The 14317-nt window shown below is 43.3% G+C and overlaps 1 protein-coding gene across 2 annotated transcripts in view; it reads right to left on the bottom strand.

Moving 5' to 3' along the window:
• Positions 1 to 14317, bottom strand: part of FBXO16 (F-box protein 16) — a 38824-nt gene that overhangs the window by 11368 nt on the left and 13139 nt on the right. The window contains exons 4-6 of one of the 2 annotated variants that reach the window (XM_065681913.1): positions 7959 to 8165; positions 6530 to 6694; positions 5405 to 5610 (exon numbers count right to left, since the gene is read on the bottom strand). In XM_065681913.1, coding sequence (XP_065537985.1) covers positions 5405 to 5610; positions 6530 to 6694; positions 7959 to 8165 — 578 coding nt within the window. The remainder of the gene's footprint in view (positions 1 to 5404; positions 5611 to 6529; positions 6695 to 7958; positions 8166 to 14317) is intronic. The other variant, XM_065681914.1, reaches the window with a different exon arrangement.

Below are 14317 nucleotides of genomic sequence, written 5' to 3'. Positions count from 1 at the left end.
GTGGAAGGTGTTCCTGTCCATGGCAGGGGGTTGGAACCAGATTATCTTTAAGGTCGCTTCCAACCCATACCATTCTATGGTTCTACGATTCCATGTTTCTATGACATTAACTTCTACTGCTGTATTCTAGTGTCCTTGCTTATGGTATCAGGGCACCCCCCTGCAGCATATCACCATCATAATCTCACTTCAAGGTCAAGAAGATGTAAGCAGTGTGGATAAGCTTCTCAAGGCTGCAAAGGAAAAGGGCATCAGAGCCAAGAGGAGAATAGCAGGTCTCTCGCTCCCAGTACCGAGCTCAGTGTTTCTCACCCCACTTTCTTCCCTTATGGAATGTTGTGAGTTCCCACAAGCCTAATAGGCAAAACATACTGGGCTGGCTATTCAGAAACACAAATAAGCAGGAGACAAGCATTAGGATTCGGAAGGACAGTGAAACACCGTGCGCTTCTCACGCAAGCAAGCCCCTTTTTGTTGGAAAGCAGGCCCAGGCTGCTGACAGAACAATTACTGAAAGTAATTATTTTCTCATTGGGTAAACACTCCAGTACAATATGCAACTGTTTTTAGAGCCAGCCTACGTCCATAAATTATCTAACTGAATTAAGTGTTGGCTTCCAGAAGCCCGAGCTGGCTGGGCACTGGGGGAGAAGGAGCCTGCATTTTGCCTGAGCTGTTGTCATGAGAAGTAGCAGGGCTCTTTCCTGAGGCACAAGGACACAATCTTGGCAAGGTTCCAGCACCAGGCTAGAATCGGAATTCATTATTCATGATAAAGTGGGAGGCAAATCTTTTGATTTATTGGCAACAAGCAGCACAAACACCAGATGCCTTCCAGCAGAACTGTACATGCTTGGACTGAAAGAATTGCTCCTCCTGGTCTTTTTAGGCAGATCAGAGTCCCAGGGAAAATTTGCTAGCTTGATTCCATGCTCTAGATAAAAACTTTCACTTCACCTTTTCAATATTGCTGTGTGCCCAAAGAGACAAATCCATCCTTGCAGCTCTCTGCTTTGTTTCTATATAAACAAAAAACTATCTGGACAATTCAGGCAGAAAACAAAGCAGTCCTACCAGAAATCATCCATGTGATAAATTGCACATGTACGTGCAGCAACACCAAAAGTCACAGCTATAATTCTACTGAAGGGTTTTGATAACCCCTTCCAGGCAATTTGTAATTCAGCCACTGTCTGTATCTCTTCTCTATCACCTCACCACTCCCTAGACTACACAGCTGATCATTGCTATTCTTAATTTCATTGCTCAGTGACTCTGAAGCTTTTCCCACAGGATCCCATCTAAACCAAATAACCTCTCAGAGAACATATTTGGGGATCTCTGTCCTATCTCTTTTGTGCCACAGTGATGTTTGTCACTGAAGCTTTTGTGTGCCATTCAGTTTTTATAATACAAGCTCATGCCTTTCTGAGCAAGAAGAAAAAAAAAATAAATCCATCAGAAAAGATCCAAACAAATCAAGTCTCAATTATAATCCATATTTCAAATTAACACCATTCTGCCATTTTGGGGCACTGCCTAGCTGTGGCACAGTGTTATAGTTCTTCTCCCCTGTGATGTCAAGCACCAGCTCTGTTCAAGCCAAACCCTTGCCCAATTGCTCTACAGAAATAGAATTATTTGTTTTTCAAAGGTAAATACCCTTGAAATTACATAATTATAGTCTTATAGCCTGAAGTATATGCTTTGTGTTAGCTCTCTTAGGACTCCTTTTGTCTCTGGGAATTGACTGTAGCTTTTTACACTCTCCATGTTTCACCTTATTTGGCTAAGCAAGGATAAGTTCTCTACTACGAATTGACAGCAGCATAGTTTTGGTACTGTGGAAGGGAGCATGTAGCTAACGACTCCTCTCAAAAGGGCAATAAAGAAACAGATGACAACTCTGCCATTTAAATGACAACATTTCAGCTATAGCATGTGCACCCTGTTAGGATGAACACAGAATCATGGAATGGTTTGGGTTGTAAGGGACTTTAAAGTGCATCTAGTTCCAATCCCCTGCCACAGGCAGGGACACCTTCCACTAGGTTCCTCAAAGCCCCATCCAGCCTGATCTGGTAAGAACGGGAGTGTTCTCACCTCTCCTTGGACCAAAAAGCAAATATAGAGCGAGGTCCATCTCAGAAGAGATTTTACCAGGCCCAAGAGATAGGAAAAACTTTTTTTTTTTTTTTCTTACCTCTTAAATTCTATGAAATTTAACTTGGCATTGGGCAGATTAACTTTGATTCAAAGAGTAGCCAGTGACTAGCCTCACACATTGCTTTGATGATGGCATCAGGTATTCCTTTGATGTAATCTTGTTTGTTCACAAAGAAATTTTTGACAAGCGTGGTTTTCCTCCGCAGAACTTTAATGGAAAGGATGGTTTGTTGGCTCACAGCATTCCAGTCAACCTGCAGGCCCACAAGTGCTCTTTCTAGTCCTTCTTTCTCAGCCACCACTTTGCCTTTCTGCTGCTTTCCTTCAAGTTCTGCTGCATCTTTTCACACACGCTCATCACCTCAAGAATAGACTCACTGTTCTCCATATACATTCAGACTGCACCAAAACCTGTTTCCTCTGCTGGAGTCCCTTTGCAAAACCCTGTATTTTGAGACATCACTCCTATTGTTTTAGGAATCTCATTTTACATAGATTTCATTACTTATGACATTCATATTACAAGAAGGGTGGTTGTTATGCCCTTGAGCTCCAAGAATTCATCTAAACTGAAGAATAACTATACCTAACACAGCCTGGGGGGGAAGAGATTTTTATCTTGGTTCTCTGTTCTACTTTACAGCCCTGTGCACTGGTCAGGCTAGGTCTGCCTGAGCCTGTAGGCTGCAGTGAGGTAGATCATCTTGCATAGCATTCATATGAGACTCCTAGCTCAACTAAGACACAATTGGCTGAGCATGGCCTTCATCAGCCACCCAAGTCAATGCTTGGCACCCCTGAGGGGCACTCTGACCACTTTGCCATTGTGCTGCCATTGATAGGCAACCTTCACCTGCCCAAGCCATGCATTAGCTGCCGCTTCCATCTCCACCAAAAGCCTGCACTGGAGGAATACTCAAGCATGAAAAGTGGTGTCTCACTGCTCCTGCTGTAGATAGGAGACATGTGAAGTGCTGAAGACCTAATCCCTTAGTAGCTCTCTAGAAGCAAAGGATGGAGGATACCATATAGAGCCTTAGTGGGAGGACTAAGTGTTCAAGGCCAGGTTGGATGGGGCTTTGGGCAACCTGCTGTAGTAGAGGGTGTCCCTGCCTGTGGCAGGGGGTTGGAGCTGCATAAGCTTTAAGGTCCCTTCCAACCCAAACCATCCAAACCATTCTGTGATTCTATGACTTCTAGGAAGGACCTGCAGAGGGGACTCTGTTAGCAATGTGTCCATAGAAAAGAAGCACCAGAATATCATTATGTGAGTGGGAAGGTGGGTCAGTACCTGAAACAGCACACCTGTGTTGCTGAATAACCATTACAGATGAGCTTACACACTAGTAATTACCTTCAGCTTAAGTGAGATTAAAGGGAGATCCTTGATAAACAAGCAAATCTCACAGAATTCATTTCTCTCCCTGCAATAATCCTCTGTAATTATGAATAAATGCTAGACTTGCTAGAACACTTGGCATTAAAATATTCTCCACTGCACAAATGGATAGAGGCTCAAATCTCACTTAGGAGAAGAAAACAGTCAGTGTGCTTACTGTATCATTAGCAAGTCAAAATCATTTGCATCTGGTTGACAGCTGTGTCTACAGCTCAATGCTGGAACAAACAGCTTTTTAACTCTTCAAACAAGGCTTGTCCCACTTTCGACACTGGGTCACAGCTAGCACAAGGGAACCCTAAACTTCAGAGAAACCTTTGGGAGCTGCTACCTAAAAACATTTAGCACAACTGAAAAACAGTATCAGGTTTATGATTCTATGACATCCATTTGCAGCAAGAGGCATTTTGTTAAACTATTTCTTTAAAAGCCTCAAAGAAGTCTACCTAAAGTGGTGCTTAGAGTTTGGAAACACCACAGAAAGAGGGTGAGGTGGAAACTGGAAAGCTCTTTGAAGTAGTGCAGTATCCTAGGACTAGGGGACGCGGATTAAAAAATGATTCATAAAAGGTTTTTGCTCAGACACTGGGAACTTTGTGGAACACCCCGGAGGAGTGGTGGGTCCAGCAAAGTTAATCACATTGAGAAAGAGACTACGTAAGTGCACAACTGCTTAGCCAAGTAATCACTCAGCTGGGATAATGCATGGGTTGATTGTTCCTGTGCACAAGGCTAATCTTAGCTCTATCAGTTATTTACTGAAAGTGCAATCTGGATACCTTCATTGTGGCTCAGTGGGTTCCCAAGGTTTTTGTTGGCACAGTGAAGGGGAATCTCCTCCTCTCTTCACATGCAGTTGGGTGAGAAGCTGTGCAATCCTTTTTACAGGGACCCACACAGGAACTAGGCACTTATCACACTAATCCACTACTTGTTCACTAGGCTCGAACTAATGACAGTCTGACCAGTTTCACAAGTTATGGCACATCAGCTGAATTGAGGTAACTACTGTGAGCCCATGAAAAATGAGAGGTGGTATTAACAGAGATTTAACCAAGAAATGGGCCAAACACTGCCCACAGATGACCACTGCTGCCTCCTTGCTATTGCTTCTACTGGTGATCATTAACGCACAGAAATTTGACCACAGATCAAAGATTCTGAAAACATCTGATGCCAGATATGTCGAAGGAAAACATGAGGCAGTCCTAACACAAGTCAATGTGTAAAACTATACTTTGTGGTGGAAATGCCTTTCTTTTGCCAGTTGCTGACCAGATAATCCTGAGAACCCAAAATCAGACAGATCTAGGCACTCTATCCCTGAAAGTGTAGATGCAAATACATTCATTACTTAAATGTTCTATAGGATATTCATACTTTTATACTTGCACCCCCATTCAGTCATCTAAATCTCTTTTCAGACCGAAGATCCTTGGAAGTGATAAAATTATATTTCATCACAATTAATTCTTCCTCTTCTGTGCAAAAGTGACAGATTCCTCTCAACCTTGCAGCTGTATTTAAAAGCTCTTGAACAAACTCTTGACCAGATTCTTCCCATTACAGCTGTGTAACATCCCCATGACTTACAGCCTATTTTACAGGCAGCCACTAATCTGCTCTGTGCTAAAAGGACACAAAGTAGTGCTGCTGTAACTATGACTGGACCAAGATGAATCCAAGAAAAGCCAGAAGAGCAGCAAAGTGTGTTTGCCACCATGTTGCTGAACTATAAGGCTTCAGGCAGCTTGAAGCACAGGCAAAGTGAGCTTGCAAAATACACAGACATACCCTATGTTGCAGAAAAAGCAAAAGGTAAGCAAAAGAAGAGCTTACGCTTGCCTGGCCTGCTCGATGGGATCGTAGTTGTTGAGGTAGTTGAATCGGATGGTGTCTGTAGGATGCCTGTCTGATGAACGCCATGGTGGGAGCTCTTTTTTGTCTTTTTTTGTCCTCTTTCCTGGCATAAAAGGTTTTGCTTTTGGGATGTTGCTTCTTATCGGCTGCACATCAGTAACTACAAACTCATCCTTTGAAGGAGTCTAATAAGAGAGGTTAAAAGAGAAAATAAATTTTAGCCTGTAAAGAAAATGAGATTTATTTTGCCTAACTTTAGGCTTCTGAGAATTGGGTATTAACTCAAAATTAGTCTCTCCAGGTTTCCATTATGGTCAATGGACAGAAACAGGCACCTTGACAGTGTGAGTCATCACCCACGTTCCATAATCTGTATTAAAATGACCTCAGCTGCTTTTGAGACGCATCGGCTTCTTTCTATTGACTACAGAGAAAGTCTGCAGGGGAGTTTGCTTAAAATTAGAGGGCTGAGTTTGGAATTCAGGGCAGAAAAATCTCCCCTCACAGCCCTGCAGAGTAGACATGGCATCAGTGAATCTCAGGAGAAAGCAATGGCTACTGAGTATTGTTCCACCCCCCCAGAATGTCCCTGCCACCTTTGAAAAGGAGAGAAAGAGACAACACCAAGGGCTGTAACAGGCATAAAGGGTGCTTTTTTAACTTCCCACCAGGTAAACTGACTCTGAAATGACAGCAGGGGTGCTGCTGGATACACCATCTCTGCTTAATCAAGTTGCGGCAAGGTATCATTTGCTCTATGAACTGGGGAAAAAGATAAGGGAATAGCCTTGAGTGCTGGAGAGAAAAATATACAGGATTACTCCAGAACATCCTGAAAGCACAGGAGGTTGACCTTGGTGACTGCTTCTCCTAACCAGGGAGATTTTCACTTCCCCCACCTACCAGGGATGGACGATGTGAAAGCAGAGCACATGGCAACACAAGAGTTTAGATTCTAATTTAAAATGATGAATCTTCTATTTTACAAGTGGGAAGTTACAGACAGATAAAGAAGCAAGGGAACCCAAAGAAGGAAGAACCCAACCAGCCCAAATTTCCCACTTGCCCCAAACATCTGTAGCAGTGTAGTAGTGTAGTATGTACCTTAGGTCTCGTGACATGCAGCTCTTTCACCATCTCAATGTAATGTTTCTTCCAGATTCCTTGCTCAAATGGGGTTGGGGAGAAGTTGATGTACCAGCCGAAACGCAGGCATTTCTTCATCCAGAGTTGATCCAGTTCAGACAGGTACTTCCAGTACCAGCTCACCTGTGAATGCCTGGTAAGTTGGAAACCTTGGGGTCTCAAGCATCCAAAATCACAGCTAGAGACTTCTGTGTTGTGGATGTAGTTCTCCTACACCCTTAAACTGGTACAGTTCTTCAGCATTGTTTATTTAAACCTTTCATTAAACTTTTCATTAAACTTTTGTTAAACCTTTCATTAAACTTTTTAAACCATTTGAGGCCTTCATGACACACTCAGTGCCTGTTAGCTGATCTCCAGCACAGTGTGGAATAGTCCAGAAATGATGGGCCAAGAGGAAAGATTTCAGTTTGTTTGGGGGAAATTCCTGCACTTCTGCTCAAAGAGAATACAGTAGATGGAATAAACCCTTTGTTTCCACTGATAAAGCTTGTTCCAGCTTAAGGACATGTCATCCATTGGCACTAATAGCAGCTGCCCAATGATATGACACAAGTAACAATGGCAAGACCTTTCTTTCTAAGTAGACAATTTCCTAACCTGTCATCTCCCTGCCTGTGAATGAATAGCGTGATTTGCAGCCACATAAAACATGAAATGCTGGAGAAGGATAATAGAGAAAGCTTTAAACAAGCTGAGATTTTGATATATTCATAGTTCTATAAGGAGTGCTATGTTAGGGCAGTAATGGTGTCACCAATATCTGAACTTATTCATTCAGAACTACTTTGGGCGTCACCTCATAGCACTTCGTCTCATGCAGATATATTTTTGGAGTCTTAGCCACTTTGCACAAAAGGCTGAATCCCTAGGCACTGTGCTCAAAAGCACATCTGTATCTTCTCTGCTTCTCCACATCCAACATTTTACCTTCAAGGATTTTAAAGGATCTGATTTTCTTAAAGCATTATGTGCAGTTCTTTGCAACTAGCAGAAAGCCAGTATTTTTCAAAACAATTAATGATTTTGCACACACAGTGCAAGGTACTTTAAAAGAACAGGATTTTCAGAAAGTACCAGGCCTCCTCTTTGGGAAGAATCAGTCTTGTAAAGTGCCACATTTTAAATGCCTTAGAGCTGAGCATCTAAAATTACTCTTCACTTCTGCAAATCTTGGCCAATCTAGCTTAGTTTAGGATCTGTGGAAGTGTTGCATTCGGTCTCACACAAGCATCACTAAGAATTTGGCACCAGGCTGCCGAGTCAGAAGACATTCTTGCGTCATGAACAGCACTGATATGTCTTTGCTGACAATTAGTGCTATTTCTTTTCTTTAATCTCGCTTGGCCTGACTTTCTGAACCTTAGGTACGTGCTTGGTTTTTTACCTGTGCACATCGACAAAGGCTCCGTGGGTCCAGGAAGGAAAAGATGTATAAAGACAGGACTCTAGGAAGCCTTGTGGTAAAATCTAGAGCCTCAGTGGGGACTCGATTCTGTAGCTGCTTGGCACAGAATTTCTGCTGTGATAGGGAGCAGCGTTCCAACAGGTCCACCAGGATCTTCCGCCTCTGACCATCTGTCCACTTGTCAAACTGAAAGAAGGAGTTTCAGGTTCTGAGAAACCAGAGATTCAGCTTCTTAAAATAAAGCACACATTTAAGGCAAGAGAAGCTGCATAAGCAGCAGCTCCTGGTGACTCATTCGAGAGCAAAGCACGTAGGTACTGGTAACAAATGCAGAGGCTACATTAGAAGAAACTCTAAAGCCACGTAACATATGATTTATAATCCTCAAAGGATCCAGGATGGCCTAGTCCAGGACACACTCATGCTCACAAGACTCTTTGCTTCTGGGACCAGCTCTGAGACTTGGCTTTAGTCATGGAAAGGAGGAGACTCAGATGTGTGTTTACAGGATTGGGTCCCAAATTGCAATGAGTTCAGTGCTGATTCCTCATCTATCCTGACACTTCTATGGCTCCCACTACAGCAATATTTGAGTGCCTCACTATTTAAAGTATTTATTCTCACAATCCCAATGCATAGGAGAGAAATTCCCACTGCAGAGGAGCAGAGAAAAGAGAAACAGAATCAGCTGCCTATGTCTCACAGGGAAAATCTGAAGCATAGATCCAGCAGCATAGTAACAAAGATTCTTCACAGCATTTCCATGCTTATGACAGGTATCTAAAGAGGAGGATTAAAACAGTTGTGGAAGAAATGAGCCTCAGGTAACCACACAAGCATGTATCACTTTGCTACAATGGCCACAACAATGCTTGCGTTGAGCAGAGCGGGCCAAGCTGTGTAAACTGGGTGGGAGCAATGGCGGCAGTAGCTGGTGTTTAGCTTGTGTCAATAGCAGAGGATGGAAAGCGCCCTGTCAGCAGGAATCTCCTGGGAAGAGACTGACCTCATCACCACAATCTGTGCAATCTGCCTCAAAAACCTGCAAGAGCAGTCCTGGCTGCGAGGGCAGCACAGAGTGCCGCGAGGGAGAAATTGTCAGAGGACCACGGCAGCTGCAGGCAGGATCAGCTGGAATCCCCAGTGGGAACTGCAGGCAGCAGAACCACAACATGGTTGAAGATGGCTTTCCAGAGGTGAAATATGGCAGACAAGTCCTGCTTCATCCTCCTTCCTAGCACAGCAAGAGCAGCCTCGACCCCAAGTCACCTCCTTTTCAAAGGGAAATTTGAACTGGTTGGGGAATTCCCCTGGTTGGGGAATTCTGATTTTCCCTGCTTGTTTCTTTGTCACGTGTTGACCATCCCCAAAACACACACCCTGCTTTCACAGGACTGTTTCCTGAAGCCAGCTATGGAAAGCTGGCAACTTGCTCTCCACAGGTTAAATCACACCGCATTAATTTCTGCATTTAACCCCGGCGGCATTTGAAATCCTTAGTTAAATGTGACCTCCAAAAATTAAAACTAGTAAGAAAAATCATGCAGTTCTTACATATACTTTTTATTATTACGGGTGAATGACTGGATGTCCAATGTCCCTGCCCTTCCGTTTCAGAACAAAACAGACTAGAAATTCAGCTTTTTTCTTTCTCTCTGCTCTCCTCCTTCCTCAAATCTACAGTCAAGTGCAGGACTGGCAGAATATAACTTAAAATATACTGTGCAGATGAAAATTAATTGAGAAGTAATTTCTTTCTAGATCACATTAAAGAACCCTTTATTTCTTTCTTTATTTCTACCTGGATGTATTTAATTCCAGTACTGGAGAATGAAGTCTAAGAAGCAAGTAGCTCTTCTCCTTCTCGCTAACACCTCTGCAAGACCTTTAACAAAGTCAGCATGAAGAAAGTGTGGAATTGGCATTCCAGTGATCCCAGAGAGGTGAAATGCCAAATAGAAGAAAGCTTTCAAATGTCCGTGCCTTTCCAGACACAGACAGACAGTAAATTAAGGAATACACCCTCTTCCTCCCATCCCTGTTTTGCATAAAAATTTCACCTCTAATGACATTTAGCAGAGTACTAAGGAAAAACTGAAGCTGGACCTTTGTATTTGAGGCTTAGAAATATGTCCCCTGAGAATAAAACCAGACAAAGGTGTACCAGAGGAGGACACAGGAGGTTCTGCCTGTCCCCTTCTGACCCTCAGATTGACATAAAAGGCTTTCTCTGTCACATGGTAAAGGGGAAAAGCGGCTGCTCTGTACACTCCCCATTCATGGTCACAGCTACATCCTCTTCTCATTAAAACAATCTGCAATCACCAATTTGCAAAGATAAATTTCTCCCATGTACGTTCCAGAGACAAGGGGTGACTGGCTTATTCTCTTTCACCCCAAGAAATTAAATGAACTAATCAAAGTAAATCTAGCTTGTCTTTTGAGACAGAATATTTAACTCTTCCCATTCTGCCATGGGTTTTGCAACAAAGCAGTTCCTTCCAGCATCCTTAGCCTGTGTTTACACTGCAAGGGAATCTCCATTTAAAGCAGCAGTGCACAGTCAGGAGCATGGGAACACATAGCTTCATATCCATTACATTCAGCAGCAGCCAAGTAGTTAAGTAGGCATAATTTGTCTCTTTTCCAGTATTAACAAGCATATCCCCATCCTACATTTGGCTGCCTTTCTCCACAGTTCCTCCCCTTGTGTGTGATTACAGCAACCCAACCAGTTGGACAGGATTCCTCTTTTCAAGGTGCTGCACCTTCTCTATGCACAGCTAGGAACACTTTTCCCGTTTTCTGTGCCTTTCCCGTTTTCTGTGCCTTTCCCAAAGCCCTGACGAACAATGTCTCCCCAGGGACTGTATGACATAAGGCTAAGCTGGCAATGCAGAGTGTTCAGTGCCTGCTTCTGCGATCAGTTTACAATTAATCCATGAGTGCACACACACAAATAACACAGCCTGACACTACAGGGAGAGCCCAGGACCTCAGTGCCAAAGTACAGAGGCTCCGCCGCTTAACCTAAAGAGGCCCCTCTCTGCTGTAGAAGACAGGTTGTTTTACTGACTTGAACTAGCCACTGAAATGGGACATAATCCTCATCTCCAACCCAGCACGTCAACCTGAGTCCACAGGGTTACAATCACATGCAGGCATCCCTGCACTATGCAAATGTAGGAATGAATTCTCTAGTCATCTAAGCTTTTATGCACAATGGCTTGCAAGTAGATGGAGATGATTTACCTAGGGAAAAGCAATTTCCCCCTCCCTTCCTCCCTATCTATCTTCTACCAGACAGATGAAGGGATTTTTTGGTGACCCAGGACCTGAGTGAGAAGGGATGAAGCAGACAGGCACCTGATATCCATAAGATACACTAACCTGCCCAACCAAATCCTAAACATCTCTGCTGCCAAGCAGCTCCATGTCAGCAATTAGCAACTAGCCCCTAGGATTGGTTTGGTTTTGCTTTCACCACTGTAGTTACACAACTAATCCTGAAATTTTGCAAGAGAAGAATCCTGGGAGGACTGTTGAGGAAGGCTTGGTGGGGGTCTGCAGTGACTAGGGGCGGGGGGGTTAAGCTGCCCAAAGACCGTTGCCCTATGTGGTGGGGTGTCCTGCAAAGCCAAAAGCTGTCACTCCAAGGATGAGAGTTGTCTGCACGTCCTGCATTGTATTTGCTGTGATATGAGAGATTGACAATGAGACTGAGAGCTAGATAACACATATGTCCCCACTATTGTACTCACGCCCTTCAAAACAAGGTGGCTGGATCTAAACTGTGAATTTGGCAAGGTTCCTGGCCAGGCTAATGTCCAAATTGTGTCTGAACAATGCCTGGAAACGTGCTACCAGCCCAGGCCAGAATCGTGCCAGGGAGGGTGCGAACAATTTCATAGTGTGAATGAGCAAGTTTCAGTACCTGGGAACACTCGGATGTGCTGTATAAATTACCAACAGAAGATGTAGCCCACAGGGTGAACTGAATCACTGTCTGTGCTCCCCTCACTTGTCTACATCTCATTTGGCTATAATGGAAGCTGAGACGCTCAGCTCACCTGGAGACAGTGAAGCTTAGGTGTCTTAATCTACAAGTTCCACCCCAGCTTCACTGTCAATTTATTAACCTGGGTGTCAGCATGATAGCACTGAACATTAAGGTAGAGCAAAATACTTTTATGTTTTTTAAATTAATGAGAGGAATTTTTGGCTTGCAGAACACAGCAGAAAAGGAGGCTGAGAGGCAGCATGTCAAGGCATCTGCCCTGGGTGCAATACAGACTAAAAGCAACTAGAATGAAAAAAAATTAGCAGAGATATGTTAACCCTTGCACAGTTTAACTGTAAAAAGCATTTCAACTGAAAGACGGCAGTACAATTTCTCTTCTACATGCATCTGGATACTTGGGTAAAAGAATTGGTATACTGGAGGTATAAACGCCTCCAGTAGGATCAAATCCTGCAAATACGCATGCATGGGAACAGCCACGTGAGACAGGCAGTCTGTTGCCGCTACATACCACCACTGCTTTCACTTCATGCAGCAATACCACTTTGTGGAGCTCAGCACAATCTGAAACAGCTAAAAAATTGTAGAGGGTCCCATTGAGCATCTTGGATGGTGCAAGTGATGGCACAGCCAGTCCCATGCCCTTTGGGACTGTCCAGCAGTGCAGAAACAGAGAAATGACATCCCTTCAGGTCAGCTAGTTCATTGTTTCTCAACCCATGTTTTATGGACCACAACAAGCCTGGGAGACATCAAAGATGTTCTGTGGCACAACTGGAAAAAAAATAACTAAATGAAAGTGCACATACATAGTCCCTGGATGCATGCAAATAAAATCACGAAGATAAAATAAAATGAACAATGAGCAGCCAAAGTTTAATCGTTATTTGGCTGTCAAGGAAAACTGCTGTGGCAATGCCACACAAGGCAACCTGTTCTGCTTTCCCAGAAGGTTGGATGGTCCTTCAGTGTAAAAAGGTTGAGAAACACTCAGCTGATTCATCTCCTGCCACAAGGCAGGATCCACTCTACCTAAACCATTCCTGACATGGGTTTGCCTGACCTGTTCTCAAAAGACTCCAGTAATGGAGATCACACCCCTGACCCCTAGGCAGACCATTCCAGCAGTGAATTATCTGTAGCACTGGATTTTGCTTGTGTCTAAATTGCCCCTCCATCAGTGCAATACAAGTCCATGATTCCTTGTCCTATCCAATGTGAACACTGAGATCAGATCATTCCCTTCCTCTTTTTGGACATCCTTTGTGTGTCATTGGAAATACATTATTACATCTTTCCTCCATCCTCCCTACAGTAAAGAGATTATTTTCATACTTTTCTGGACCTGAGACTCTTCTCACATCTGACTTGTTCTCAAAAGCATATCCAATTGGATCTCAGCTTTCTCAAAATGCAGGGAGCAGAATGAAGCATGGCTCTGCCTTTCAGACAACCCTTCGGGATATTTCCCTTTATTACAATTCTAAGACACTGTCAGCTTATGTTCAATTTGCAATCCACCATAGTTCCCAGCAATTTTTAATGGATTTTCTCAATTCTGCAGTTTTTGTAAATGTCTTTCTTAATACGCAGCACTTTTCACTTGCCCTTATTAAACTGCAGATCATTTAATTCTGATTTTTACTTTCCAAAATCCATGAAATTCCTCCAAGCCTGGTATCATCTGCAGATGAGTATGTACTTTCCATTCCATCATCCAGATGTTACTGAGAAAGCTTATCAATTCTGGACTTCAGGACAGACTTCAGCCTTCCAGTTTCATAATAAAGCATTTACAACATTGGCTGTGGGTTCCCAGCTATACACCCCTCCCCTTCAACAGTTCCATCTAGTCCATATTTCCTGAGGGCACTTTGAGAAGGTCATGTGAATCAGTGTTAAGACTCCTGCCCTGAGCACTATGATTTCTTGACACAGTTTCTCTCAAACACAAAGTGCTCTAGGCTTTGCATACCAGATACTATAATGCCACAGACTTTGAAGGGAGTTAAGAGCAGCTTTTGTGCTTTCTGCACCCTTTGCATCAGTATGACAGATGGCAGAACCACAAGAGAAATAGCTCTGCAGGAGCGTGATGAGAGCTACTGATCTTGTGTCATATGAAGGGTCAGAAATGTAACCTTTCAGAAGATGATTCAGCACTCTGATGTGTGTTTGGAAGAAAGGTATTTCCAGATTTTTGGTTCTTTCAGTGAGAGTTCTAATGAAAATATTTTTGCCCTTTTGCTGGTATATCCCATGGGCATTTTAAAACATCCAGCAGTGTTCAGGAGACAGGTTTTAGGTCTGTCAGTTA

This window comes from Lathamus discolor, chromosome 5 (genome assembly GCF_037157495.1).
Source record: "Lathamus discolor isolate bLatDis1 chromosome 5, bLatDis1.hap1, whole genome shotgun sequence".
NCBI lineage: Eukaryota > Metazoa > Chordata > Aves > Psittaciformes > Psittacidae > Lathamus > Lathamus discolor.
This window is presented reverse-complemented; position numbering and strand designations above follow the sequence as displayed.